Source organism: Harpegnathos saltator, unplaced genomic scaffold (genome assembly GCF_003227715.2).
Source record: "Harpegnathos saltator strain DR-91 unplaced genomic scaffold, Hsal_v8.6 scaffold63, whole genome shotgun sequence".
In the NCBI taxonomy this organism is placed as follows: Eukaryota; Metazoa; Arthropoda; class Insecta; order Hymenoptera; family Formicidae; genus Harpegnathos; species Harpegnathos saltator.
In genome coordinates, this window is record NW_020230460.1 from 594978 (window position 1) to 622145 (window position 27168).

Sequence of the window (27168 nt, forward strand, 5' to 3'; positions counted from 1 at the left end):
TCAATGATAATAAACAGCAGATATTTCTGAAGAATTTGGGTAAGTAATCTTATACCTGCTCAGAGGAATATAAAAATAGTTAAATAGTTGAAATCGCTGCTTTCATTACTGCAGGCATCTTCAACGAAGGCTATGCAGTTCTAAAGATTATGGAAACCCTGATATCAAATTTGATATAAAAGTTGGACCGACATGCAAAATGTTTGTTGATAAGATCGACGCCGGCCGCACGAAACAACAAGAACAGTCGGAGCCTAAGCAGCACTAAAGATGCTCGATTGGCTCGAAAATAGCAATTAATTGATCAAAACGAGATGTATGAAAAAACTGAAGGCTTGTTATATGGTCCTGGAATAACGGATTAATGAAAAATTGAAGTAAGATTAAGACAAAAACTCAATTTTTTCTAGCATTTTTCTATATCGTAAACTATTATTGTGTTTTTCTCGACATCACGTTTTCAGAATTGGCGGTCGTGATTATTCTAAAACTATTCAAGCAGTCAACTTGCCCTTATGCATATAAACAGCTAACATGTGTCATTTGTTGGTGAATCTATCCGATCCAAAAAAAAATTTGTTTAAATAATATTTTTTAAATAAAAACGGACGAATTTGTAGGATAAAAATAGTATTTTTTTCTTTTTTAATCCGCCATTTTGTTAATTTTCGACTTTTTAAAAATATTTTAAGTTCACTGATGAACTGAGTATTATCTTTGAAAACTTTTGTGGCTTTTTTGTTTTAAATAATCTTGCGAAGAAATATTACTATCGCCGATTTGCATCTAAATTTTGGACACTTCGGACATCCGCCCTTATATTTCGAAAATGTTGCAACTTTTGTACCCAAAAAAATTTAATTATATACTTCAAATATAGTACAATATATCCCTAAAATCTCAAAAAGATTTATTGTTTTTATTACGCAGAAAAAATTGCTGAAAATAGCCTTATTTTTAGGCTTTTACACCAGGATCCCTCCTTAAAGAATCTTGTTATGTGGACGTTGAAAACAGAAAAATATTTTACTCATTATCGTTTATCTGATTAAAATCTGATTAAAATCGATCGAGAATTATGATTAGACTGTGGATTTGCTTATCCGTCGTCAGGATTAGAATTAAATATCTATGAGAATTAGTGGACGACGATAATGTCCAGTAACTTATGTTTTAAACTTTAAAGCGTATGGAGCTGAATACCAGTATTTAATAATTTGCTGCCAAATACCAGTATAAATTTTTTAAAGTCAAATACACTCGATGCCGGATATTATCATTATCTGTCATTAGCTGTCATTACAATAAATTGAATAAATTGAGTAAATTGAATAAAACGAGTATATTTTCTGTCATTCTAATTTATCACACTAGTGTAATATAGTTGAGAAGTTTTTCGGAAACAAGTGGATCTGTTAATAATCTAAACTCTATACAAGATGGGTGGACAAATCCATAGTTTATGGATGCGTTAAGGCTATTACGAGGGTCATTCAAATATAAACCGGATTTTTACCTGCGTACTCAGAAAGAGCCACAAGCGGGCCAAGGCGCTTCAGGAAGTTAGGTAGAGATGTGTAGAGGAGAGCAACCCCCTGCAACCTCAGTCGCTGTTCCCTCGTCAGTAGCACCATGACTGAATAAGTACCTACGACTGTTGCGCAACGCATTATCATTCGATTTCTCGCTAACGAAGGCGTCAAACCAACTGAAATGTTAACCAGACTCCAAGCACAGTTTGGAGATGGTACCCAAGTGTCAAGAACCCAAGTGTTTGATTGGGCCAAAAAATTTCGCAGTGGTCGTAATGCTGTGGAAAACGAAAGTCACGAACATCGTCCGCGATCGAATGTCACTGATGAGAATATTCGGGCCGTTCGCGAACATGTGGAAGATGACTGGCGCTTAACTGTTGTCGAAATCTCATCGGAGGTGGGCATAAATATTGGGAGTCATATAATTTTCTCGGAATACCTTGGATACCATAAGATGTCAGCGAGGTGGATTCCACGTCTCCTCACTGAGGCACAGAGAAATGTCCGGAAAGACATCTGTCAGCGGCTTTTGAATCGCTTCGAGAAAGAAGGAGAGGCATTTTTAAAACGAATTGTGATCTGTGACGAAACGTGGATTCACCACTATATCCCAGAGAACAAGAGGACGAGTATGGAGTGGAAAAAAGTGGAGAGAGGGCCCCAATCAAGGCCAGAACTCGCCTGTTAGCAGGGAAAGTTCTCGCGACTGTATTTTGGGATTCGAAAGATGTGTTACTCATTGATTTTCTTCACGACAGAAGAACGGTGAATGCAGCATATTATTGTGAACTGCTGGACAACGTGAGACCTGCTTATCGCAATAAACGACGCTAGCAACCCATTCGCGATGTTCTGCTTCTCCATGACAACGCGCGGCCTCATACAGCAGCCTTAACCCGCGATAACTCAAAGAAATGTACTGGACCATTTGAACACCCTCCTTACAGTCCCGATTTATCCCCATGTGACTTTCACATGTTTGGACCCCTGAAGGAGGCTTTAAGAGGAGAAAGATTTAACGACGACGCAATGGTTGAGCAATACGTGCGCAATTGGCTGTTGGAGTGCCCTTCTTCTTTTTTTGATGAAAGGATCAAGAAGCTACCTATCCGGTGGAGAAAATGCATTTCCGTTGAAGGGAACTATGTAGAAAAATAATATATCGCTTTTGTAATTTTATCTGTTACCAATAAATCTGTAAAAAAAATCCGGTTTATATTTGAATGGCCCTCGTAGTACCAGCAGGGCAAACATTACCAAAACTGTTTGTGCAGTCAATAGCGCAATAATGATAGCATTACTGCATCATACAGCATGTTTGAACATCTCTTCAGTTTTAACATTCCGAACATTTATTCCAACATGTGATCGTCTATTACGTACATGAATAATAGCAAACTAATAAGTACGACGTACCGATATTATTTGACAATTATTTGCAATGACAGATGTACAATTCACAGCGTTCTTAACGTTCACGGAACTTGCAAACGGTAACGCTATCTATGTATAATACTACCTACTTTGGGAGGAATAGTGTCGATAGTTTTGACACACGCGCTAACATTAATAACGTCATGACAGCGTTTGTTAACGTTACCATCTAGCTCCCTGAACAGCCTGCAGGGCTAAATAGCGTAGTGTCTTCCCGAACCTAACCAGTACCTGAACAGAACTCATCGGTTTGTGTTCTAACAGCACTACTTGATGAGAGTTGCAGTTCAAACTCCTTTTCACGTTCAGCTAAGTTTTCTTCCACAAAACTGTCCATCGCGTATATAAACAGTAAAGTAATAAATATGTAAATAATAACGTAAATAAGATACGTATATCATTTAAATGCAACATAATGTACAGTTCACAGCACTTTAGAAGTTCATGGAGTTAACTTTAACGCTACCGATGCACTATTTTGAAAGGAATAGCGTCGTTAGCTCGTATAATAAGATTACCATTAATAACGTTTAGTGATTAGTTAGTGATAATGTTGATTAGCGTTCTCAATTATCTCTGCGAATAGCCTGTAGCGATAACAGCGTCCCCCCGAATGTACCCTCATTAAGGCCCATCTACAATGGTTGCAAGAATAAGCGAATTCTAAGCGTAAGCAGTAAGAAATAGACCAACCACAATCGATTACACAGGTCTACAAGGTTTTGTTGTTGGGCAGCTGGGGGTCGTTTCCCAAGTAATTTTCTGCGTAGAATCCGAATCCAAGGTCAGAATTGGCCCATCACGTCAGGATTTTGAGATATTTGAGGTTATATACTCGAAAAATGGCTTTTTGGGCTACTTTTGAGGTTATGTATAGGACGCACCAAATTTTTTAGCTCTTTTCTTCTAATTGCATCATTTAGTACTACTCTTTCCCTTCAAAATGAGCTGTCGAATGGTCACCTACGATTTTTCCTTGCAAAGTTACGGCCATTTTAAGATAACATGATGAATTCCAAACCCTGCGCCGTTATAGCCCAACAACCTTATGAGCATTCACATTAAACCTGTAAACTTTGAACTATAAACCCGAAAACCTGGACTGAAAACTGTATATATGGGTTTTTGGGGTCGCTGATTACGAATCTGATCTCAGATCGACTTCAAACCTATTAATAGGTTTAGGCACATTTCGGGCGAAATTCAGTAGGTGACGCCTACCGTCCCCCTCGCACCGCTCCGCGCTCCGCGCTCAGCGGCCGGGGTAACGATCGCGGTACACTCAGGCCCGTCGCTATATAAGAAATCAGCTGAGGCGTCATATTATCATTAAAATAGTTTCCTCGTTTAATAATTACTTTAAAATATATATACTTACGTGTTTAATACATATACAGGGTGTTTGAAAGCTTATCATACAGATGAAAGTTGGAGATAGATTGGGTGTGGCCGAGAATAAAAGTCATGTACCATAATGTCAAATTGACAATAGTTATCGAGTTATTAATTGAAACATGTGAGCCAATGAGCGCGTAGAGAGCGCTGGGCGGCCGCCTCTTGTCGCTTGCGCTCGCTCGCTCGTCGCTCGCGCTCGCTCGCTCGCTCCTCGTCGCGCGCGCTCGCTCGCTCGCTTCTCGTCGCGCGCACTCACCTATCGACGCTCGTTGATTCCGCCTATACCAAATGTCTACGTGCTTACCGCGGCCGCGCAGCGCTCTCTACGCGCTCATTGGCTCACATGTTTCAATTAATAACTCGATAACTATTGCCAATTTGACATTATGGTACATGACTTTTCTTCTCGGTTACATCCAATCTATCTCCAACTTTCGTCTGTATGATAAGCTTTCAAACACCCTGTATACAGGGTGTTTGAAAGCCCTGTATATACAGAGTGTTTGATAGCTGATCATGCAGACGAAAGTTGGAGATATATTGGGTGTAGCCGAGAAGAAAAGTCATGTACCATAATGTCAAATTGCCAATAGTTATCAAGTTATTAATTAAAACATGTGAGCCAACGAGCGCGTAGAGAGCGGAGGGCGACCGCAGTAAGCACGTAGACATTTGATACAGGCGGAGTCAGCGAGTGACGGTAGGCGAGCGCACGCGACGAGGGGCAACGTAAACGACAAGAGGCGAGCGCGCGCGACGAGGAGCGAGTGAGCGCGAACGACGAGGAGCGAGCGAGCGCAAACGACAAGAGGCGAGCGAGCGCAAACGACAAGAGGCAAGCGAGCGCGACGAAGAGCAAGCGAGCGCGAACGACGAGGAGCGAGCGAGCTATAAGGAAAAAGCTATAAAGAAAAAGCTCGCTCGCTCCTCGTCGCGCGCGATCGCCTCTTGTCGCTTACATTGTCCCTCGCCGCGCGCGCTTGTCTACCGACACTCACTGACTCCGCCTGTATCAAATGTCTACGTGCTTACTGCGGCCGCCCTCCGCTCTCTACGCGCTCGTAGGCTCACATGTTTTAATTAATAACTCGGTAATTATTGTCAATTTGACATTATGGTATATGACTTTTCTTCTCGGCTATACCCAATCTATCTCCAACTTTCGTCTGCATGATCAGCTATCAAACACCCTGTATATACAGGGTGTCCGGAATGTGATCATTAATATTTTGTGTACTGGCAGAACTCGTTAAAACAATTAAGAAAGTCCTGTGCCATTTTACAATTTTTTCAATATTTATTCCGTAATTAATTAAAATGTATAAACGAATGAGTGCACGAGAAAGCGACAGGACGGGCTCTGTGTATAAAAAGATGGCTTACCTCGCGCGGCGAGAGGCAACCGTAAGCGACAAGAGGCGTGCGCGCGCGGCGAGGAGCGAGCGAGCGAGCGCGAGCGACGAGCGAGCGAGCGCAAGCGACAAGAGGCAGCCGCCCAGCGCTCTCTACGCGCTCATGGGCTCACACGTTTCAATTAATAACTCGATAACTATTGCCAATTTGACATTATGGTACATGACTTTTATTCTCGGCTACACTCAATCTACCAGTACATAAAATATTAATGATCACATTCCGGACACCCTATATATACATACACATATAACGCATAAACATATATATTTTAACGTAATTATTAAACGAGGAAACAATTTTAATGATAATATGATGCCCCAGCTGATTTCTTATACAGCGACGGGCCTGAGTGTACCGCGATTGTCATCTCGGCCGCTGAGCGCGAAGCGGTGCGAGGGGGACGGTAAGCGTCACCTATTGAATTTCGCCCGAAACGTGCAGATTGTGGCCAGCTCTGATGTAGACAATTGGAGTATGTTCAAAGAGATGCTATTACCATTGCCAAAGTAAACTATCAAAATTATTCATAGATTTAATAGCGCGACAGTAACAGCGAACTCCGCGAATAGCAACAGCGTAGCATTAGCATTACTGCGTTATAGCGACATTCCTGCAGTCTAAGTCCTCCTCTTCGGACCTGTTCCTGTCTCTTCGGTTTTAATATTCCGACGGTTTATTTAAATGCAATTGTGTACTACATACGTGAATAATAGCAAACTAATAAATACGATGTGCCGGTACCATTTAACAATTATTTGCAATGATAGATGTACAATTTACAGCGAACAACCTATAGCGCTAAACAACGTTAATACATAGTGTCTCCCTGAACGCATCTCTAGAACTGATTGTGCTCTAAAAGCACTACTTGATGAGAGTTGCAGTTTAAATTCCAATACAAGTGCTACCAAAATTGTTTCGTGGAGCTAACACAATGCGATAATAATAACAAGCTCTGCGAACAGCGATAGCATATCCAATCAGAAACAATTTTTTCGTTTTTAAAAATATTAAAAAAACATTTAAAAAACATTTTTAAAACGTTAAAAATAATTTTAAACGAGTTATTAATGTAAAATATATATTAAACATTAAATAAACGTTAAATAAATATTTTTTATATAATGAATGGAAGAAATGTAAAAGAATGAAAAATAAATATTTGAAAAACGTTAAAATAATATTGCCTGCTGATTGAGTATGATTAACATTACTGCGTTATAACGTCATTCCCGCAGTTTAAACATCTCTTCAGTTTTAACATTCCGAACATTTATTTAAATGCGCGATAGTCCATCATGTACATGAATAAATAAATAAACGATATACTGTACGACTTGATCATGTATAACTATACATGTAAAATTCACAGTGTTTTGAGCATTCACGAAACTTAAAAGTGCTAACGCACTATTTTGAAAGGAATAGCGTTGATAGTGCATAATTATAATTTACACGCATTACCATTACCATTACTGACGTTATGATAACGTTTATAACAGTATTATCTAGTTTCGCAAGCAGCCTATAATAGCTAAATGGCGTTAATAGTATCTCCCTGAGCGCACCCATAGTCATAAAAATGTCTCACAATAGATGACTTTAAAACGTCCTTTAGACATGCGTATTATGAGAAATGCGAGATCATTCGAGAAAACGGCCTCCGTCGTTCATCGATAGTTTAATAATTATCGAACCGGTGATGTTACGTTTGGCGAATGTTTTAACAATTAATAAATTTCAATAACATATATTTTGTGAAGCCTCTTTTTAATTTTCTCTTAAAAATTTATTGTTGAAGAGAAAAGAACGGCGCTTGCGAGGAAAAGGGAGACGAAGTCTCAATTGTTCATCGATATTTTAATAATTATCGAACCGGTGACGTTACATTTGGCGAATAATGTTTTAACGCTTAATAAATTTCATAAATATTTTTGTTTTTTTTTTTTGAATTTATTTTGAATGAATTATCGATATCGAAACCGGTGACGTTACATTTGGCGAATAATGTTTTAACGCTTAATAAATTTCAATAACATATTTTATGTGAAGCTTCTTTTTAATTTCCCCTTGAAAATTTATTGTTGAAAAGGAGGGAACGGCAAGGAAAAAGGACATGGATCGATCGTTCATCGATAGTTTAATAATTATCGAACTGATAGTGGTAGTTACGTTGCAAATGTTTTAACAATTAATCAGTCCCAATAAATACTTTATAAGTGTCATAAATATATGTTGAAGCTTTAATTCCTTCATCAAGATTGTAACAATTACTGCCGTATCATTGTATTGTTATCGTAGAGTAAACACTACGGTTACGATCACGCTAGAGAATCGATAACTTTTCAATCGATAACTTTTCAGTAAAGAATTGCTAAAAATTATTCAGCTTTTTGCATTTTATACACACACACACACGGAGAGATTAGAAATTTCTACATGACGCGAACGTACGATTTCACCGATAGCTTAGTAATAATAACGAGCGTCATCAGTTGATTAGTTATTCTTTACCGAGAAATATATTCTATCAACATATAATACATATATTGCAACCGCTTAATATCTGCTGTTTTTTTCGTTACGGCTTTATATTTAAGAAACTAAGGAAATAAAGAACTGAATGGTGTCTAACGAGACGGGTTTTACATTGGACGACTCGTCCAATCGCGCTCATGTTAATTTATACGCTACTATATTCATGAAAATGCCGTGAGCTATCGGCGGAATGGCGAATAATTATGTGTATCACTGACACGGAAAGGAATAAATCAGTCGGAGGAACGGCCGGTCAGATGGAACCGTTGAGACGTTTATCACCGTGTCGTTGTATCAAAGGAGTTGCACGCAATTTCATAAATAAATTAGTCGCACTGCTGATGTTCGTAATAGTTAATTTATTTTCGAGTAGCGATTGGCTATAATCGATTCCGATGGATATCCAAGCTTTTTCTTTTTTTTTTATCTCTTTTTTCTCTTTTTCTTTTGATAAATGATACGCTAGAGCAAGTGGATTTGCTTGAGTAATTATTAATATATAAAAGAAATCACTTTCATAGAATTCTTCCTATCTCTCTCTCTTTCTCTCTCCTTCTGCCGATGGATTCTTTGTTGCCTTCAATGTAGCCTTCATTCGTCCATTATTGTCTAACGGTTGTCACGTCAAATAATATGTGCTCAGCTGTATTTCGCGAATGTAAAAACCTTCTGGTGCCGGTGCACGTCTACTTCGAACTCAATCGAGATGAATGTAACAAATGGATCTTGAAATGCTCAACGCTGAGAGATCCGTACGATTTAATATCTTTGAAGTCTCGCAATTGTGGGAATGACTGCTCACGTCGTGGAACGTGAGTTCTTCAAACTCAAGACGCACGTTGCAATCACAGTCTTAAGATCTCGTATCCTTCGCGACCTCGAATATCCCCATTGCTCGACGACGACAAGCGTAATAAAACATCGATACATAAATATCTCGCGCGTATCTGCTATGAATGTACTTCGTAAGCGATTTATATCAATCACACAACGCACTATGGCGATATATTTAACCGGACGCGTTTAACATGAAATTCTGCGTGTAGTCGTACTCGATTGTGGGTATGACAGACTGCACGAACTTCAGGAATATTATTAGGTACATGTGCACTCCCAGTTCTCCACCACCCTCCATCACGGTCTCGATGATCTTCTTCATTACTTCCGCATGCCTGTGGGCAAACCAGTAAGATTCATTAAATCAATTCAAACTCGCACGTCAGACGAGTTTAAATCTAATATATTCGCTTTCCCCTTTCCTCTTTTGCTCACCTGCAAGGATGCACAGAAGCCATGGGAGGGCCAGGTATATGTGGGTGAATCTCCATTGTGACCGTTTTTTTGGCATGATCTTGGCTAACATCTTCGTACATCTCCTCTACATTGAGCGGTTTCCGGTTCTGCAACACAGCATATAATCAGTACAATGAATTTGGAAAACAACTGATTGGGAGATTTAAAAACTCAGAGATGAATGAACAGGCGTTTTACTTCATTGTATCCGAACAACCACAGCCTAGGCGTCTGATAATATTTATCATATGTGATGTATAAGTCATAAGTGCGGGTGCGAATAATCTCCCCTTCCGAGAACGAGTCTCGCTTCTCTTGACCAGTCTTCTTTGTGTTCTCCGGTGCTGTATGCTGCAATAAAGCATCATTTTCCATAACTTGCCGATTTATAGCAACTTTATCTTCAGCAATTTACCTTATCCTGCTCATCTAACATTCCGCTAACTTCAAAAGCCTCCATATCAGCAGCATCTTCGTCATCCTCGTCGTCGTCCGCATTGTCCGTCTGAGATGGCTGTGTCTCTTCTAATGTCATTTCTGTTACTCTCTCATCCAGGCCGGCAAGACTAATATCATAATGATGAGTATCTACCCAACCCCCTTCTGTGTCATCTGCTTCTATAATACATTCCTGTTCGTTGCTATACTCTATCTACAAACACAGTAAAACTCATAGTATATGTAAATAGAGGAGGAGAAAGAAACTTTATCGTTTCAGATATGTCTACCTGCTTACACCGACGTGAACAGGGAACGTTACGAGTCAACAAAAACTGTTTATCTTTTGGTAAATAAGATTTTGCCCTATCCTCATCACCAATAGCCCATTGCCATGTAGGACAATGATGTACCAAATGATCTCCAGCTGCTACAAATTCCTCAGGAGTTAAAACACCTGTTTCTCGGAATTTGCTCTCCTGAAAAATCATATGACTTTATATAGATAAGTATATATGCACATAAGTACATAAGTATAAATAAGAGAATATATAGGTGCATATGTGTGTATCTGTGTGTATATATATATATATATAATATATTAAAAAAATACATCTAAACATATGTATACGTGCTATATATATATAATTCAAACAGTGTGATGAAAATACAAGATATTGATTAAAATAATTTCATTTTTTTTTTTCTTTACAGTAAACCTGAAGGTAAACATGTACTCGGGACATTTCTTTGCGCAACTCCCCACTACACTCGACGACGATAATCTCTCGAAACGAAATATCTAATCTACCTTGATAAACTACGGATGTTTAATTTCCGGTGACCAAAATGTTGGCTAAAAAAGTATGTACGATGATTACCTTTAACACCGGCGTCAAGTATTCAGCGACACCCAATGCGGTGCCTTTCACCGAATTTATGACACTTTGCATTATTGAGACTCGTTGTATGCTGCTGCGTCCGCAAAAGAGATAATGTTGCGTGCGACTGCGAGGAGAACGTTGACGGTGTCTAGAAAAGACTGGCGATCATATCGGTGCGTATCAACAACTCCCTCAGCGTGTTGTATCGATACACCTGCTTGCTAACCGTTCTTTCGCCTCGCCGGATCGATTCGTGCAGATTCGTACGAAGCTTCGTCTGACAGGTGATTCCAACAGCAAACCATGAATTACGAAATCGTAGACGGTCGTTCCTAACAAATCGTTGGTGAACTTTGCCTCCGCAACAATGTCGCCAACACAGCGACATATTCCTTTCCCGCGTAAAAATAAATATTTCTAACAGTTAACGAATATCGATATACAGGATAAGAAAAAAAGATAGGATTCCCTGAATAACTTTAAAAATATGTAGGATAGAAAAAAAATGTTTCAGACAAAAATTAAAAGTAATTGGTGGAAAAAGATAATGCAATAAAAATGAAGATTTCCGTTTGAAAAATTCAAGGTGACCTTCCCGTAATCTCGATGACGCTGTTCAAAGTCATAGTACTGATGCACTATGTGATGCATCACTTAAAACCCTACTTCTGTATTTAACATTCTTTTCTTATCTTGCATATTTTTAAAGTCTTTCAGGGGTCCAATCTTTTTCCCCACCTTATATAGCATGTATATGGGCGCTTCGTACATCGCTTATGAATTAGATTATTAAGATATCTACTTTATCGCAAATTAATTACATTATTTCTATATAAAATGTAGCAATTTCCAAGTTTTAAACAAAAGACAATTTCTCATATACACAAAATACTTTATTATCGTAATTTAAAGGTACAGGTTCTGTATTTGTTTTACAAATACAGAACACTTACAAGGGGAGGACGCATCGACCGGGAAACGGTTTGGAACGAAACTTACGGAGTTAATAGTACTTGACTACTAATAACTTATGGTAATAGCATACGACGCAATACCTCTTCGTTTTCGAGAAAAAACGGTCTAAAGAAAAGAGCTAACAAGTGTACGAGTTAGTAAAAGAGGTATTCAACGAAGCGGCGTAGCACAGCAGCGAAGGTAAGGGACTACCGAGCTTGACGGCTGAGGTTTGATCCCTGCTGTATGGCTTTTTTTTTATTCTGTAAGCATAAAAATGAAACAGAAAACATTAATCAGTAATAAAATTGCGTTTCTTAAATATATTAGTGTTTGTTAAATATATTATTAATGATTTTAATTGCAAAAAGACCGTAAATCTTATCTATAAAATATATAGTGTATGAGAAAATTTTTATATAATAATTGCAATGGAAATAGGAATAAAAATATTGTTATGAAATATATAGGAATGCTATTAACCCTTTGCGGTCGATGCTGCCACAGTGGCGGCATTCGCAAGTCGTCGTAGAAGTCGATGCTGCCAGGTTGGCATTCATGATCGCCTGGCGTGCGGCACGGCAAATGAGGCTAGCGATAATGAAAGAAAACTATCCTCCTGATACTAGATTCAAACGTTTAGATCAACTTACAGATATCCATATTTATCGATCTCTTCGAAATCGGCCGATCGCAAAGGGTTAAACTAGTATGAGATAATTTTTCGTAATCTTATATTGTATATATAAAATATTTATTTCTGTTACAACTCTCTATATTGTGTAGAAGTCGTGTTGTGTTGAAGTTGTGTTGTATCTTTATCTCTTCTGGCAATCCCCCTCCAGAAACTTCCTTTGTGTCATTCTAAATGATCGTTAAGAATGACGAAATGATTCGAGCAGCGGAACAGTCGTCAGTAGAGCAAGCAGCAGTGTGCGTTTATTAGTGATACAGAGCAATTCGGTGATCATATTTAAATTACATATATCATAACAATGTCAGAGAATCCTTCAACAAGCAAAATAGTTGATGTAGAATCGCTAGAAGAAAGATCTTTTGAAAATGAAGATTTTAAAAATGAAGATTTTAAAGGTGAATTCACTAATGCTCTCGTATATGCGAATTCTATTTACGAGAATAATGAATTATTATCGAAAAATCCTCCAGCGAAAATATAATATATTTTTACTCCTATTTCCATTGCAATTATTATATAAAAATTTTCTCACACACTATATATTTTATAGATGAGATTTACGGTTTTTTTGCAATTTAAATTATTAATAGTATATTTAACAAACACTAATATATTCAAGAAACGCAGTTTTATTACTGATTAATGTTTTCTGTTTCATTTTTATGCTTACAGAATAAAAAAAACCATACAGCAGGGATCGAACCTCAACCGTCAGCTCGGTAGTTCGTTACCTTCGCTGCTGCGCTACGCCGCTTCGTTGGATACCCTTCTTACTAACTTGTACACTTTGTTTGCTCTTTTCTTTAGACCGTTTTTTCTCGAAAATGAAGATATTGCGTCGTATGCTATTACCATGAGTTATTAGTAGTCAAGTACTATTAACTCCGTAAGTTTCGTTCCAAACCGCTTCCCGGTCGATGCGTCCTCCCCTCGTTAGTTTAATCAGTCTTTATATCTCTCTGAAGTTTGTTCAACAACTTTACTAGAAACATGCTAGTAGAACATCTTAGCAAACTCACAATCATTTTAGTCCATAATAATGAAGCTTAAAAATTAATAATTAAGAAAATTTGTTCTTCCAGATTTGATTGCCTGAGTATCATTCCTTTGGTAAACGACTCTTTTAAGTCATATAACATATATTTATAATTATTTCTGAAACATAAAAAGCTTTTATAAAATATCTATAATTTTGTATGTTAATAATTAAATCTCAAACTAATAATTGGAATTCTATACTTGGAATATTTTATCAAATATTATATCTCTACTTTCTCAAATCTCATATATTTATAAACATATAATGGAACAAATGCAAAAATCCATTATACTTACTCATAAGTCTTTCTTCTCTATTATTTCATAACTACATATTAAGTTGTTATAGACGATAGTATTTTATTGTTGATGAAATCAATCCTAATAAAAAAAAGAGAAAAATTATATTATAAATTGTTTTAAAGTATAATCGAAGATGTATAAACTATTTCTAAAATAATACATACAACACATCAAAATAGGATAAAGTATTATCCACACATTTCACAAGTAAGTCATGTTTAGATTCACAGAATGATGAGTCATTAAACATTTTTAGTTCATCACGCAGCTTAGATATTACACATGTGGTATATCTAAAATAATCCTCATGCATCACCAAAGTCTGAAATCACATGTTCGTTTTAGTTTTAATAATTAAGATTCTTTCAATCATGAGTTAAAAAATGTAATTAAAAATACCAAAGATGTGGAAACGATTGGCAATATGTTATCCAATATAAGATCATCATGTATTTGATAAAGGGCATCCAGAGTTTTATATGACACTCGACACCACGTTTTTGTTCCAAGTTTATCCATGCTGTAGTTTTCATCAACACTAAAATAATCATGTATAAAGTATATATTCATTGAACTTTGATTGTTATCGATATTAACGCTTGATATTTACTTACCACATAATTCGAAGTGCTTCATACAAAACAGTCAAATTTGAAACCGAAATTCTTATTTCTTCGAGATTTTTCTCGAAGGAAAACGGCGTAATAAAATGTTCAGAGACATCCATAACGTCAGATTCAGACATAGTAAAATGCAAATTTTTTTGATTTTATATAATTTATACTAGATTTATATCGTTTATTTTTTATTATCGTTTATTTTACAATTGCATGATCGTGATATTGCAATTTTTATCAAACACGTGTATTGTAATACCTTTCTATGTAATAAAGTATAGTTCTATTTCATGTTACTATAATTTCCTTTGCAACGAATGTACGATGTACTACCGAAGACGGTTCACAGAGAAATGACGCTACAACGCACGTGTGAGTCAAAGCGTATTCACACCTGCGCAGAAAAGTAGAAAACAGGAAAGCAGCAGCTAATCAGAACTCGCGTTGATAGTCTGTCTCTCTCTTACGAAAGTTTTTCTCTCTGTCATTTTATTGGCTGCAGCCTTTCTGCTTTCTGTTTTTTGGCCCAGGTATAAATGCGCTCTAAAGGCCCATCTACAATGGCTGCAAGAATAAGGCCCCTTGCACAATGCCAGGCAACAAGCAATAAGAATAAAAATAGACCAATCACAATCGACTGTTACAAGAATAATCTATTGTGATTGGTCTATTTTTATTCTTATTGTCTGTTGCCTGGCATTGTGCAAGGGGCTTAAGGGCCAGAGCACAGACTTCTACATAACGCATAATACACAACGCATAAGAGAATTAACCAATCAGAATTCTTCATTCCTGTCCTGAGGAGGGAAATGAAAAAAACTAAAGCCAGCAGCATACGGTGCTTGTTTTCGTGCTGGATTGCTTGCTGGATGAAAATACTGCGTTCTGATTGGTGCATTTCCATCCATCTTCGGAAATGGATCAATATTTTCATCCAGCAAGCAATCCAGCACAAAAACAAGCACCGTGTGCCGCTGGCTTTACAGATGCCTCTATGTCGGCTGTACCGCTTTACGCGCAATAAACTCGCATAATATGCAACTTTCTTACGTAACACAGGCGTAACAGAAAACGCAGAACGTCTCTGATTGGTTACGCGATACACATTACGCGGAAAATATCGGTCCATTGGATCGCAGCCTCATTCTTCTCGAGTCGGGATGTATCCCGAAACTTATTAAAAAAAAAGTGACAACCTTTATGTCCACGACCGTACATATTTTTCGGGTTTTTCATGTATTGAGTCGGAGTTAACAGTCTAGTAATACTGTAGAAGTCTGTAGATTCCCCCCAATTTCGTCGTGCATGCGCGTATAGCCTTATCAAATCACGATACTGACGTTATGCTCTGCTATGCCTTTTATTTGCATTGTATGCGTGGAAGCATACGAAAGCAAATAGGAGCGTACAGAACACACACTCAATATATGTGTGTACATGAGGCTGGCTGCATAAAGAGATATCAGAATTTCGTCAGAAATAAGTAATCGTAAATAATTGTTTAAATTATGCAATGGAGTATAAATTAAACAACGCACTTTTGCGCTATTTTAAGTACGTACATACTCTTTATGACGAATGGTTGATAATTAACAGAACAATCGAGACATCACTCAAAATTGTAGATGATCAGAACGAAATACTTCGACTTATCAGGTAAGCAAAATCAAACAATTGTAAAATTAAGAGTTAAAAAATTCCAGACATCATGGCTAGAGGAAAATGTATTTAAAGGACAGTTAGCTCTCCATCCTACAATTAACAAAAGAATTGCTAATTATAATAGATATTTTATTTTTGAGACTTTGAATTTAGATATTATATTAATTTCTTAAGTTTATTTATTTTTTAAATTATATATAATAATCGAGGATTAATACAAGAATATTAAATTATATTTTTATATCAAAATATGCATGTTTTTATTTATTTTTTATATTATATTTAATTTTTATTGTAACAAGATTGGATTTTAGATTAATATTAGTAATGATCAATTTATCTTAAACTCAATGATCAATGCATATTCTGCATAATTATTATTGTATAATTATTCCAGTGATGATGTAACTTACAATGATATTGAGATCGATGAAGAACAACGACAAAGATTGATGTTTAAAATCCTTATAGTTCTTGACAATGAACTTAATAGTCTTTTTAGAATTATGTCGCAATTCAACTATACGATTCAGGTATCTCTCTTTAATTGCATTCTATAATTTATTCTTAATATAGAAACATTATAGGTCAACCTAACACATGATTTTAGGATCTGATGAATCATTATGATAATGTAATACAATACAGAAGTAGGATATATTTAGCAGATAAAGAAATGATACCACTAATCATGGGATCATATTGTCGACCAAGGCTTAGTTTACTCATGGAATGGACCACCAAGTCTCTTGAGTATTTTAGGAAATTGTATGTATCATTTAAAAAATAATGCTTTAATCACTTCAGTGCAATTAATCTTTTTTTTTTTAGGTATTTTTGTATCAATAACGAGATACATAATTATAATAAGGAAAATATTGCAGATAAAGTACGTGCTGCTATTAACCAGATCAACAATAGAACATCTATAAAGAGTAAGTATAATTCTTTCCTTTTATCTTTGTTAAATCAAATATTTAGAAATATATGATATAATTAAGAAACTAAGATATAATACTTGTTATAAGTATAGAAGTTTAATTATCATTCAAAGATTAATTGATAGGATACAGAGTTTATAGATACTATGAAATTTTATATATTTCAGACATACTTGCATATACCCAATATATGATGAAGGAGGAGTTTCTTCAGCCAAAGCATAAAAATACAGGGGTCCAAAAAATTATATCCAACAATATTATAGAATAAAGCACAGAATAAATTGACAAGAGAAAAATCTTTGTATTGCTTTTTCTATATTATATTTTTAAGTTATGATTGTATTGCATTATTGTATTAAGTTACGATTTGTACTGCTTTTTCTATATTATATTTTTAAGTTACGATGATAACTCTCTCGTATATGCGAGAAGTAGAATTATTTCTGCAATAAGTTTTCCTTTTATATATACAGGGTCCTCAAAAAGTCCGGGAACGCTAAAATATTTCGAAAAATATGAAAGATACGAAAAAATGTTTGATACAAAAGTTGTAGGATTTAAAAAGATCTATTTAGTAGTCATATCAGTTTGACTATAGGTGGCGTTGCTAAGGTCATATGAAAGTCAACTTTGTTTTTTTAAATGGAACTTCTTATTTTCTATTAGAAATTCTTGTAGTTTATCATTTAATCAAATGTTAAAAATATTTTCCTCCTACTGTTTGGCAATGAGCTAAACGTTCATAGAAACTATTGATCACATGGTTTATTTGTCCTAAAGTGATCAGAAATGCTTCCTGCATAATTCGATTCGTCAGGTCTTCCAAATTACATAGTTTCGTCACATAAACCTTACTTTTGATGTGTCCTCAAAAGAAGAAATCAAAAGGAGATAGATCAGGTGATCTAGCAGGCCACTCAATGGCACCTCTCCTACCTATCCATCGATTAGGAAAAGAACGGTTTAAAAATTCTCGGACTCGTACCGCAAAATGAGGTCCTGCTCCATCTTGTTGGAATCAAAGCGTCAAATAAATTTTCCATTTCAGGAATGATATGATCTCGCAATAAATTTTCATATTTTTCAGCATTTAAATCACCATTTATGAAAAATGAGCCTATAATACCACGACTACAGATCCCTGTCCAAACATTCAATTTTTGTGAATATTGTGTGCGAAGATCACTCATCCAATGTGGATTTTCGTTACTCCAATATCTACAATTCACCATTTATTTGAAATGTGGCTTCATCAGAAAAAATAACAAAATTCAAAAAGTTAACATTATCATCACACCGATGCGTCAGTTCTTCACACTGAATTCTTCTATCAAAATCATCTTCCATAAGTTCTTGAGCGATAACAATTTTATACGGACAATATTTATGCTTTTTTAAAATGTTAAAAACGTTGTCTTCACTGATATCATGGGCTTGTGCTGTTTTTAATACGGACAAATGAGGATTTTCCTGAAATGATTGGAGAATATCCAAAATCTTATCATCATTAGTTGCGGATTTTGGCCTTCCGCTGCGAGATCGGTCCTTAACTATTCCCGTTTCAAAAAAACGAGTCACTGTTTTGTAAACAGTGAGTGAATTTAGAAATAGAATCGAGATCAGGATGTGTAACATTGAATAGATCAGCTACTTCTTGATATGATCTAATACGGTCACCAAATCCTCGATAAATAAGTAGCAATATTCTCTCTCTTTGGTCAACATTTTTCAGAGAAAAATATGATATTATAATCGGAAAAAGAAACAAAAAAGACAAAGAACGAGATACGAGCGAGCACAACTCGTTTTTAGAATATGTGGACCGAGAAGCATCTTTGATCGCACCTCCGCGCGGTACACTTTGGGTAATGCTAATGCCGGCGGTACTGTAACTTTCAAGCGTCATAACTCGGAAAGGACTTAATAAAAAATTACTTCATTATAGTGTTTTGGAAAGCTCTCGAGATAAGCTACAAGAATTTCCAATAAAAAAATAGGGGATTCCATTTAAAAAAACAAAGTTGACCTTCATATGACCTTAGCAACGCCACCTATGGTCAAACTGATATGACTACTAAATAGATCTTTTTAAGCCCTATAACTTTTGAATCAAACATTTTTTCGTATGTTTCATATTTTTCGAAATATTTTAGCGTTCCCGGACTTTTTGAGGACCCTATATATAAATATATGTATAATTATATATAAAAATAACAGTCAACAATAAAATATTACATAGAAAGTATTCGGTCATCTGAATTTCTCTAATTTCTGTTAAATATGAGACATTTACGATCGCCTATAGATTGACCTTTTCTTTTTGTACATTATATAGTTTTATGATTCTATATATATTGAGTAGGACGCGACAAGTAATATCCCGCGCTCTAAATATCCCCCTGTTACACCCTCTCTCGAGGGCCTTTTTCTCAACGGAAAGAACTCCCTCGCGCGCGTTTTCCTTCGGTCGACAGTTGCGGGAGAAAGCTCGTCGGAGCGCCGGCGCTGGCTATTGATTCTCTTTGGGTACCGTGATTTCAAAAGTTACTATCACCAACGCACAAGGTGCCAGCAGTGGCGAATTGCTCCTCGACCGCGGACGCAGTCCTCCCACATTTCGTCCTTTGGTCCCGGCAGGTCGGTAAGGATTCCGCTTCCCTCTCGGCACGTCCGACAAGTGTGAACAACGGCGGGGTCTTCGGACGTTCTCCTCTTCGTACGAGCGATGCTGTGTCGCGTGTATACGAGGGAATCCGGGAAGTTTCCGTGTCAATCGCGCGGATATGCACGTCTGAATGAAGTGAAGAACACTCGTGCGCGAGGGCGTATATATTTGTCTGTGAACTGAGCGAAGATCTCATACATGCACCGAAGACACGTACATCTCAATTCGAACGAAGTGCGAATATCCTCCTTGTGGATATATGTAAAATTACTTAGTGAAATTGCCATTCATGCAAACGAATTGTTGCACCGAACGCTTACGCGCTCCATGCAAAAATTGCCTCCTAGTGAACTTTTCAATCGATTTTTTCGCATATATGTGCGAAAAGTATGTGCGTGAGTTTTGCGTAAGAAGGACACGTGTGTAGGATGTATGTACGCTTCTCTCTCTCTCTCTCTCTCTCTCTCTCTCTTTCTCATCCGCCGACAGCTGCGAGAGGAACGTGCATATGCATCGATTTGCAAATTATGTCTACAAGGAGAATCGTCGCATCAAGCATCTTTTTTCAAAGTTTACGATATTAAAATTTCACTGACTCCGTAAGCACGCTGGATTCGCGCGAACACGTGTTGCGAGGACCGATTATGTTACATTAATATGCTCAATTAAACGCTTCAATATGAGGCTTTGAATCGTCTGGAAGTATTCACCTCTTATTCCCGGATTCATCTTTAAATAATCTGCCGGTTGCCGCCGAAGCCGGCGGCTTTTTCACCTTCGTATTGATCACCCCCAATTGATCCCAACCCTTCTCTCAACAGGATGGAGCGTCTAGGCCTTTTCGCTTGATCAAAAGAGTCATCGGATCTGAGAGGGATTAAAGAAAAAAGGGAGAAGATATGGCGAACACGGCTCATCTCGTCCGTCGGCAAAGTTCCCGCGACCTCAAGCCCCAGAAGAGCATCGATAAGCTCGAGATGAAAGAAATGCGTGGTAGATTAGTGGTGGATAGTCGAAAGAACATCACCACTGCCAATTACGGGGCCACCAACGCGGCCTTCGAGGACAATAGTCCTAACAAAGTACTTCTTCCTTTTTTCCACTGTTCTCTTCCACTTCCGCAATATCTCTCTCCCTTTTGAATTCACATTCACATTCACCTCTTGCCATCGGTAGAGCAAATTGGGAAACAACGGCGGCACCGGCAACAACGACGGCAAGGCGACTTTCCGGCCGGAAGCGGGCGAGGATGAGCGCGAAAATTGGGACAGTAAGCTCACTTTCCTCCTGGCGACCGTAGGATACGCAGTAGGTCTTGGAAATGTCTGGCGGTTCCCGTATTTGGCTCAGAAGAATGGCGGAGGTGCGTTCGCTTCATCCGGATTCACGCTGATAGCGTTATCGCGCCGCTTTCAACGCGACTTTCATGTCCGCAGGCGCTTTTCTAATCCCTTACTTTGTGATGCTGGCTATCGAGGGTATTCCTATATTTTACCTGGAATTAGCGATCGGTCAGAGACTGAGAAAAGGCGCCATTGGTGTGTGGAACCAGGTGAGTACGAGAAAAAAGTAACGTACGATTAATGACCAACTGTTGCCGAATATGCTCCTTCCCGAAAGGTATCTCCGTACATGGGCGGTATCGGACTCAGCAGCGCCGTAGTCTCCTTCAACGTGGCCCTCTACTACAACACTATTATCGCCTGGTGCCTATTCTACTTTGTTCAGGTAAGAGACCCAGCTCGTTTTCTCGTCTTGGTCTGTTCGTATCGTTTGCTGTTGGAAAGAGAATAGCCGAAGAATCTGCTTTGCAGAGTTTCCAGTCGCAGCTACCTTGGGCGGAGTGTCCCAATAGGTACTTTCAAAATGGATCTTACGCGCCTGAACCCGAGTGTTTGGTAACTTACATTTACATCAACGTATCACAAATTAATTTTCGCACGTTACGGGCGCGCATGTCGACGTCGTGCATAATGTGCGAATCGATTTACAGGTTAGTAGCCCGACGCAATATTTCTGGTATCGAACCACCCTGATGATATCCAAGGACATCAACACCCCGGAACTGTTCAACTGGAAGATAGGCTTGGCACTGATCATCGCTTGGATTCTCGTTTACATGTGCATGATCAAAGGAATCGCCTCTTCGGGAAAGGTACGACATCGTCGGGAAACATCAGAATCACCAACATTCTGCGCCCAACTTCTTTTCTTCGTCTTCTTCAGGTCGTATATGTAACTGCTACGTTTCCGTACATCGTCCTGATTATCTTCTTCTTCCGGGGCGTCACCTTGCCGGGCATGTCGGACGGCCTGCGGCATCTCTTCACGCCGAAGGTGCGACGTTGCAATTTACTTTCTTTCACCTCATCGTTATCAACGGACTAACGAACAATCAGTAGGTCGCAAGTGACCATTGATTTCTTCTTTTAGTGGTGGACGTTGACCGACCCGGTAGTCTGGCTAGAGGCTGGCACGCAGATCTTCTTTTCCTTGGGTTTAGCTTTCGGAGGTCTGATAGCGTTCTCCTCGTACAATCCGGTAAACAATAACTGTTACCGCGACGCCATTATGGTCAGCTTGACCAACTGCTTCACGTCCATGTTTGCCGGCATCGTCGTCTTCTCGATCATAGGTGCGTGTGATAGTAACCTCGTTGAAGATTTATATTCTTAAGTCCTCTATTCCAATTTGGACAGGATTCAAGGCCACCATGGTTTACGAGCAATGCCTATTGGAAAGGAATAGCACGTTGACGGATATCTTCGGCCAACCCGACAAGATACCCAATGATATTCCAATTGCCGGCGTTTTGTTGAACATCACGAACACTAACGGATCATTGGATAACTTGATAATGCCGGAACTGCCCGAATGCGACCTGCAGAAAGAACTGGATAACGTGAGTGCTTCTCTCTGAATACTATTCTGAACATCTCTTCTCCCATGTCACTTATTTCGATTGTAGTCGGCGTCGGGCACCGGTTTGGCCTTTATCATCTTCACCGAGGCGATCAATCAATTTCCCGGCGCACAGTTCTGGTCGGTGCTGTTCTTCCTAATGTTGTTCACGCTGGGGATCGATTCTCAGTTCGGTACTCTGGAAGGTGTCGTCACCAGCATCGTCGATATGAAGCTCTTCCCAAATCTGAGAAAGGAAATTCTCACAGGTTATTTGCAATGATAAAAAAAAATATTCTTCAAGCGAATTGCGAATAAAAATGAATCCGATCTTGCGGCAGGTGCAATTTGTCTGGTGTGTTGCATGATCTCTATGGCCTTCGCTCACGGAGCTGGTAGTTACGTCTTCGTTCTCTTCGACAGCTTCAGCGGCAACTTCCCGTTGCTTATAATCGCATTCTTCGAGTGTATAGGTGTGTCTTATGTCTACGGTCTAAAGAGGTAAGCCTGAAGGACGCGTGGTTCCATGGGATCTTGAAGTGGAAGATACATTTCTTCGTAATACTTGGGTTGCGATGCTTTTAGATTCGCCGACGACATTGAACTGATGACCGGCAACCGGCCTGGCCTCTATTGGCTCATATGTTGGAAGTACCTGAGTCCATTGGCAATGTTGAGTATCTTGATCGCGTCCTTCGTGGAGATATTTTTTGAAGGTAGCGGATATCCGGCCTGGGTAGCGAGCAAAGGCATCACCGAAAGGCACGAGTGGCCTGTCTGGGCGCTATTTCTCATCGCAATCCTCATTCTCACCTCCGTTCTATGGATACCCGTAGTCGCTATTTGCAGGTTTGCATCAATATCAACCATACGAATGGCTGTCCCATCGTATCGTTTCACATCAACACTCCATGATGGTCATGTGTAGATATTTCGGAATCCTCATCATCGACGACAACGAAAAGGCCTGGTTCCCCGCGGCGGACCTGAAGGAATTCCACGGAATTGTGCCGCACGAGGTGACGGCGGCCGAGACGCTGTTGTTCTGCATCAGGAGCGACGGTTCCGAAGGCCTGTGTTGCCCTACGGGCGGTCCCAGTGACGACGAGGACGAGGAACTCACCTAGGATCGATCTCTGTCGCGACGCGCGTTCCGATGGATCTCGTCGGCTCGGGATACGCTCCACTTCATTCTGTGACGTGTCCATCTTCGGCTGCCGCTTGGTCGAGAGCGGCTGCCGCACATCTCGACGAACCTGTTCGTTCGAATCGTAGTCAGCGCATCCGCGTGGTAGGATCTTGTCTATTGTGTCAATTAAAAGCTTCGGCGGTAGGAATCTACTATCGTTTCTTCATAGTTCTTCAAGGTCGCAGATGCACTCGTATATTAGGAGACTCATTTCGCTCGTTTCAGTCGGCTCCAATAGCTAAAAGGTAGCCGTCGAAGATCCTAGATTTCTTCTCGGGGTTTCACAGTTCTCCAATTAAAGGAGCGAAGTACCCAGTGAGACGATACACCGGCAAGAATGCACGTGCCGATCACGAACTCGAGTGTATCTCCGCCTGAAAGATTTGAAGATCCCCTGTTTGAGTTTCCCAAGTCACATTAACTATACGCGAAATGGCATCTGAAGTTTCGGATAATGAGAAGTTTTAGGCAACCATCCGTGCACACACATGTACGCACACACGTATACACACGCACGCACACACGTATACAAATACATACATGATTTCGAACGAACGTCACAATCGCGCGTCGCGTGGCAGGATAAGTGGGAGGTGATCTTTCACGGGATGATCGCCGGCTATAACGAGTTAACGATGAAACATTTACCCTTTAGCGATTGCGATTAACGTCAGATTTAACGTAAGATTAGCGGTAGGAGCCGTCCAGTGGACTTGGGTGGGTGTACCCGTTGTTTTAGATAGGTAGCCTTGGATCAGCAGAGCGGTTGGCTCCTTAGATCTATGGATATATTTGTAAGGTTGAGCTTCGGGTGATTCTCTATCGATATCTCTCTACAGATCCAATGAATGTAACTAACTTAAGGGTTCAGGAACTAGTGTGGGAGCACACGAGTTCCTAGTGAGCTAAGACGCATTCAAGCATTTTCGGATGTCAGGATGTAAATGTCGGAGAACCCAAAGGTCTAAGGATCCGGGGGGGAACTCTACGAATCCACCGATTAATTACATCGATTAATTACATACCGATCGATAACGTGACAATAATGAATTTAGCATAAAAAAGGTAAAATTGATGACAATAATAATTGGACTATAAAATTATGCTTGACAATAAATACTAATTAAAAGATCCGCGCAGCATATGATGCGCATTTGGGCGAGCCCAGGGAGAACCGGGAAAGAAACTCCTTCGATTGATTCATCCTGCAAAGAAAAGAAAAACCGGTCTCTCAGGGCGAAGTGGAATTATCATCATCCGGTCCTCGTAGGTTAATTCATTGATTAGCGGGTCAATTGTTATCTTGATTTCTATGCTGTTGCGCGTGTTCAAATTCGACCTGACACGACAGAGACATTTTCTTTTTCAATAGTTGGACGGTAGGTCCAACTATTGAACAATAGAGATGAACATACGTAATCGCGCTTGTGATGGCGGGGAGAAGTCCAGGTCGAAGTTGAACACAGACTGTTCCCAGACAGCACATATGTCCAAAACTGGGACATAAGACGTCTTTAAGACATCTTTAAGTCATCTTTAAGATGTCTGAAAATAAGACATCTTTAAGTCGTCTTAAAGACGTCTTATGTCCCAGTTTTGGACATTGTGCTGTCTGGGTTGTTTCTGAAAGTTTCATGAGATCTTCCTGTTCGTACTTCCCCGCGACGATACTCGCGGCAGCCTGATATCTTCCGCGGTGATACTTTGAAACGTAACTCTTTGCACTCTGAATAATTATATCCATGTTGAAAGAATAATGATACATATATATGTGCGTTACATTATTTTATATAGGGAAACGTTACCTCTATAGTTAACACTGTACTTCCTATGCAAATATAGCAAATATAAATACGGGCCTCTCATTCTAATTGACGCGCAGGTGAGACTAACGAGAGTTTTATAGCTTCACGTTGAAACGAAAAAGTGCAGAGAGTTAACGGATTTTCATGACTAATTGGTTGTGGAGTATTCGCCTAAAACGTACAAATGTCAATACGGACAATAAGTAGGCTTTCGTTCTCTCTTTCGGGTTATCTATTAGTAAAAGTAAGCAGAAACATAACTGCATTAGCGATCGTTAAGTGACTAATTATTAAATAATGACAATAGGAATCATCAATTAAAGTGATGGGCATCGTCATCGATTAATCAATGACGAGAAACAAGCCATATCTTGATATCATATCATTTGTTACACTATAATAGTTTTTTATCTCGTATACTCATTCGATCTCCCTTCGCAAAAAAAAGAGAAAAATTTTTTGGATATCAAAGAATTTTTTCAGATTTTAAGCTTAATTGTGATGATTACTGTCTCTTTGCCGTTTGATTTGGTGAATATATGTCGCGTATTTTTATAACTAAAAAGAAACTAATTTTTGTGACCAAGAAAACTAATCTTCCATCTGGTATCTCCAAATTTTCACAGTATTCTGTGATACGACAAATTCGAAATTTAATTCGATTCAGGGGACACGAACGCAAAAGAATAAAACTAGAAGGGGGACGTTACAGCTGTTCATTATCACGACGACTGCTGCAGTTATCATTGGGGCTACAAAAAGTGATCTACCTGTCAGACTTTTGTTAATCGTATATTGTCAGTGTAGCTTGCGCAATAATTCAGGAGATACACCGGCGACGGACAGTAATAACAAATAATTATTATGTACGATTGCGACAATTGCGATATATATATATACAATGATATTGCGTATACGTAAAACTGTACATATATATATATACATATATGAATATATTGTTGTCAGTTGAATGTTGAAATAAATACCTTGAGTGGATTTAGCCTTTTCATTTTGATATTTTGACATTGGTACGCTAAAATGAGACAGAAATGTCCTCTCTTAGCATATGATAATAACACAAGCAGTTTCAGCTAGAAAATAAATAATTTATTGTTAATAGTAAAACGGGAGTTACATACTACATATATATGAGCACTTCATAACTATTATATTATCCTATATTTCTCTTTTATCCATTGAACTAGAGCGTTGCATTAACTCTAGAGTTTTCGAAAGTTTTCATTCAAATCTTTGAACATATCAATTTTATATTTTTATCGAATGCAACTACTGCGTTACGGAATCAATCGAATTTTTACGAACCTGAGGTTACTGGCAGAGAGAAACTAAATAGAAATACATACGATATTAATTGCAAATATTAAACGTAGCAGACAGAGAATTGGTACGTCCTCTATAAGTTTACACAATTCTTACATTAATTATCCGTTATCGCACGT

General features: G+C 38.5%; 4 protein-coding genes across 8 annotated transcripts; 2 read left to right on the forward strand and 2 right to left on the reverse strand.

Moving 5' to 3' along the window:
- Positions 1 to 8657: 8657 nt before the first annotated feature.
- Positions 8658 to 11247, reverse strand: Atg3 (Autophagy-related protein 3). The gene is made up of 6 exons (XM_011151517.3): positions 10931 to 11247; positions 10340 to 10528; positions 10027 to 10263; positions 9810 to 9962; positions 9591 to 9718; positions 8658 to 9490 (listed from the first exon to the last, which is right to left on the reverse strand). Exons 1-6 carry the CDS (start codon positions 11000 to 11002, stop codon positions 9328 to 9330), a joined length of 942 nt encoding a protein of 313 aa, XP_011149819.1. The 5' UTR covers positions 11003 to 11247; the 3' UTR covers positions 8658 to 9327.
- Positions 11248 to 13362: 2115 nt separating this feature from the next.
- LOC105189684 (uncharacterized) lies at positions 13363 to 14726 on the reverse strand. Its single transcript, XM_011151958.3, has 5 exons — positions 14540 to 14726; positions 14325 to 14463; positions 14090 to 14247; positions 13920 to 14003; positions 13363 to 13739 (listed from the first exon to the last, which is right to left on the reverse strand). The coding sequence occupies exons 1-4, from the start codon at positions 14668 to 14670 to the stop codon at positions 13958 to 13960; spliced, it is 474 nt and encodes a 157-aa protein (XP_011150260.1). The 5' UTR covers positions 14671 to 14726; the 3' UTR covers positions 13363 to 13739; positions 13920 to 13957.
- A 777-nt stretch (positions 14727 to 15503) lies between these two features.
- Positions 15504 to 17448, forward strand: LOC105189438 (uncharacterized). Its single transcript, XM_011151526.3, has 5 exons — positions 15504 to 16198; positions 16602 to 16737; positions 16815 to 16972; positions 17036 to 17139; positions 17313 to 17448. The coding sequence occupies exons 1-5, from the start codon at positions 16056 to 16058 to the stop codon at positions 17414 to 17416; spliced, it is 645 nt and encodes a 214-aa protein (XP_011149828.1). The 5' UTR covers positions 15504 to 16055; the 3' UTR covers positions 17417 to 17448.
- Positions 17449 to 19693: 2245 nt separating this feature from the next.
- On the forward strand, positions 19694 to 27032 carry LOC105189443 (sodium-dependent neutral amino acid transporter B(0)AT3). Of its 5 annotated transcripts, none has more exons than XM_011151539.3 (14): positions 19694 to 19789; positions 20635 to 20895; positions 20990 to 21176; positions 21250 to 21365; positions 21434 to 21541; positions 21628 to 21711; positions 21807 to 21968; positions 22040 to 22150; positions 22247 to 22448; positions 22513 to 22715; positions 22782 to 22983; positions 23056 to 23215; positions 23300 to 23563; positions 23643 to 23841. In XM_011151539.3, exons 2-14 carry the CDS (start codon positions 20713 to 20715, stop codon positions 23839 to 23841), a joined length of 2181 nt encoding a protein of 726 aa, XP_011149841.1. In that variant the 5' UTR covers positions 19694 to 19789; positions 20635 to 20712. The 5 variants fall into 5 exon arrangements, with proteins under 5 accessions (XP_011149841.1, XP_025160415.1, XP_025160416.1 ...); XM_025304630.1 differs by having other exon boundaries at positions 19694 to 19785; XM_025304631.1 differs by lacking the exon at positions 19694 to 19789 and adding an exon at positions 19878 to 20047.
- Positions 27033 to 27168: the final 136 nt, after the last annotated feature.

Bases quoted from the DNA above. Each gene is read 5' to 3' on its own strand.
- Atg3 (XM_011151517.3), bottom strand. From the start codon at position 11,002: ATGCAAAGTGTCATAAATTCGGTGAAAGGCACCGCATTGGGTGTCGCT. The intron at 10,529-10,930 runs GTAATCATCGTA...ATGATTTTTCAG, and splicing joins ACTTGACGCCGGTGTTAAAG to GAGAGCAAATTCCGAGAAAC. The intron at 10,264-10,339 runs GTAGACATATCT...CTGTGTTTGTAG, and splicing joins GTTCACGTCGGTGTAAGCAG to ATAGAGTATAGCAACGAACA.
- LOC105189684 (XM_011151958.3), bottom strand. From the start codon at position 14,670: ATGTCTGAATCTGACGTTATGGATGTCTCTGAACATTTTATTACGCCG. The intron at 14,248-14,324 runs GTATTTTTAATT...ATGTGATTTCAG, and splicing joins CAATCGTTTCCACATCTTTG to ACTTTGGTGATGCATGAGGA. The intron at 14,004-14,089 runs GTATGTATTATT...TTTTTTTATTAG, and splicing joins TTATCCTATTTTGATGTGTT to GATTGATTTCATCAACAATA.
- LOC105189438 (XM_011151526.3), top strand. From the start codon at position 16,056: ATGGAGTATAAATTAAACAACGCACTTTTGCGCTATTTTAAGTACGTA. The intron at 16,738-16,814 runs GTATCTCTCTTT...ACATGATTTTAG, and splicing joins AATTCAACTATACGATTCAG to GATCTGATGAATCATTATGA. The intron at 17,140-17,312 runs GTAAGTATAATT...TATATATTTCAG, and splicing joins CAATAGAACATCTATAAAGA to ACATACTTGCATATACCCAA.
- LOC105189443 (XM_011151539.3), top strand. From the start codon at position 20,713: ATGGCGAACACGGCTCATCTCGTCCGTCGGCAAAGTTCCCGCGACCTC. The intron at 21,366-21,433 runs GTGAGTACGAGA...CCTTCCCGAAAG, and splicing joins CCATTGGTGTGTGGAACCAG to GTATCTCCGTACATGGGCGG. The intron at 21,969-22,039 runs GTACGACATCGT...CGTCTTCTTCAG, and splicing joins GAATCGCCTCTTCGGGAAAG to GTCGTATATGTAACTGCTAC.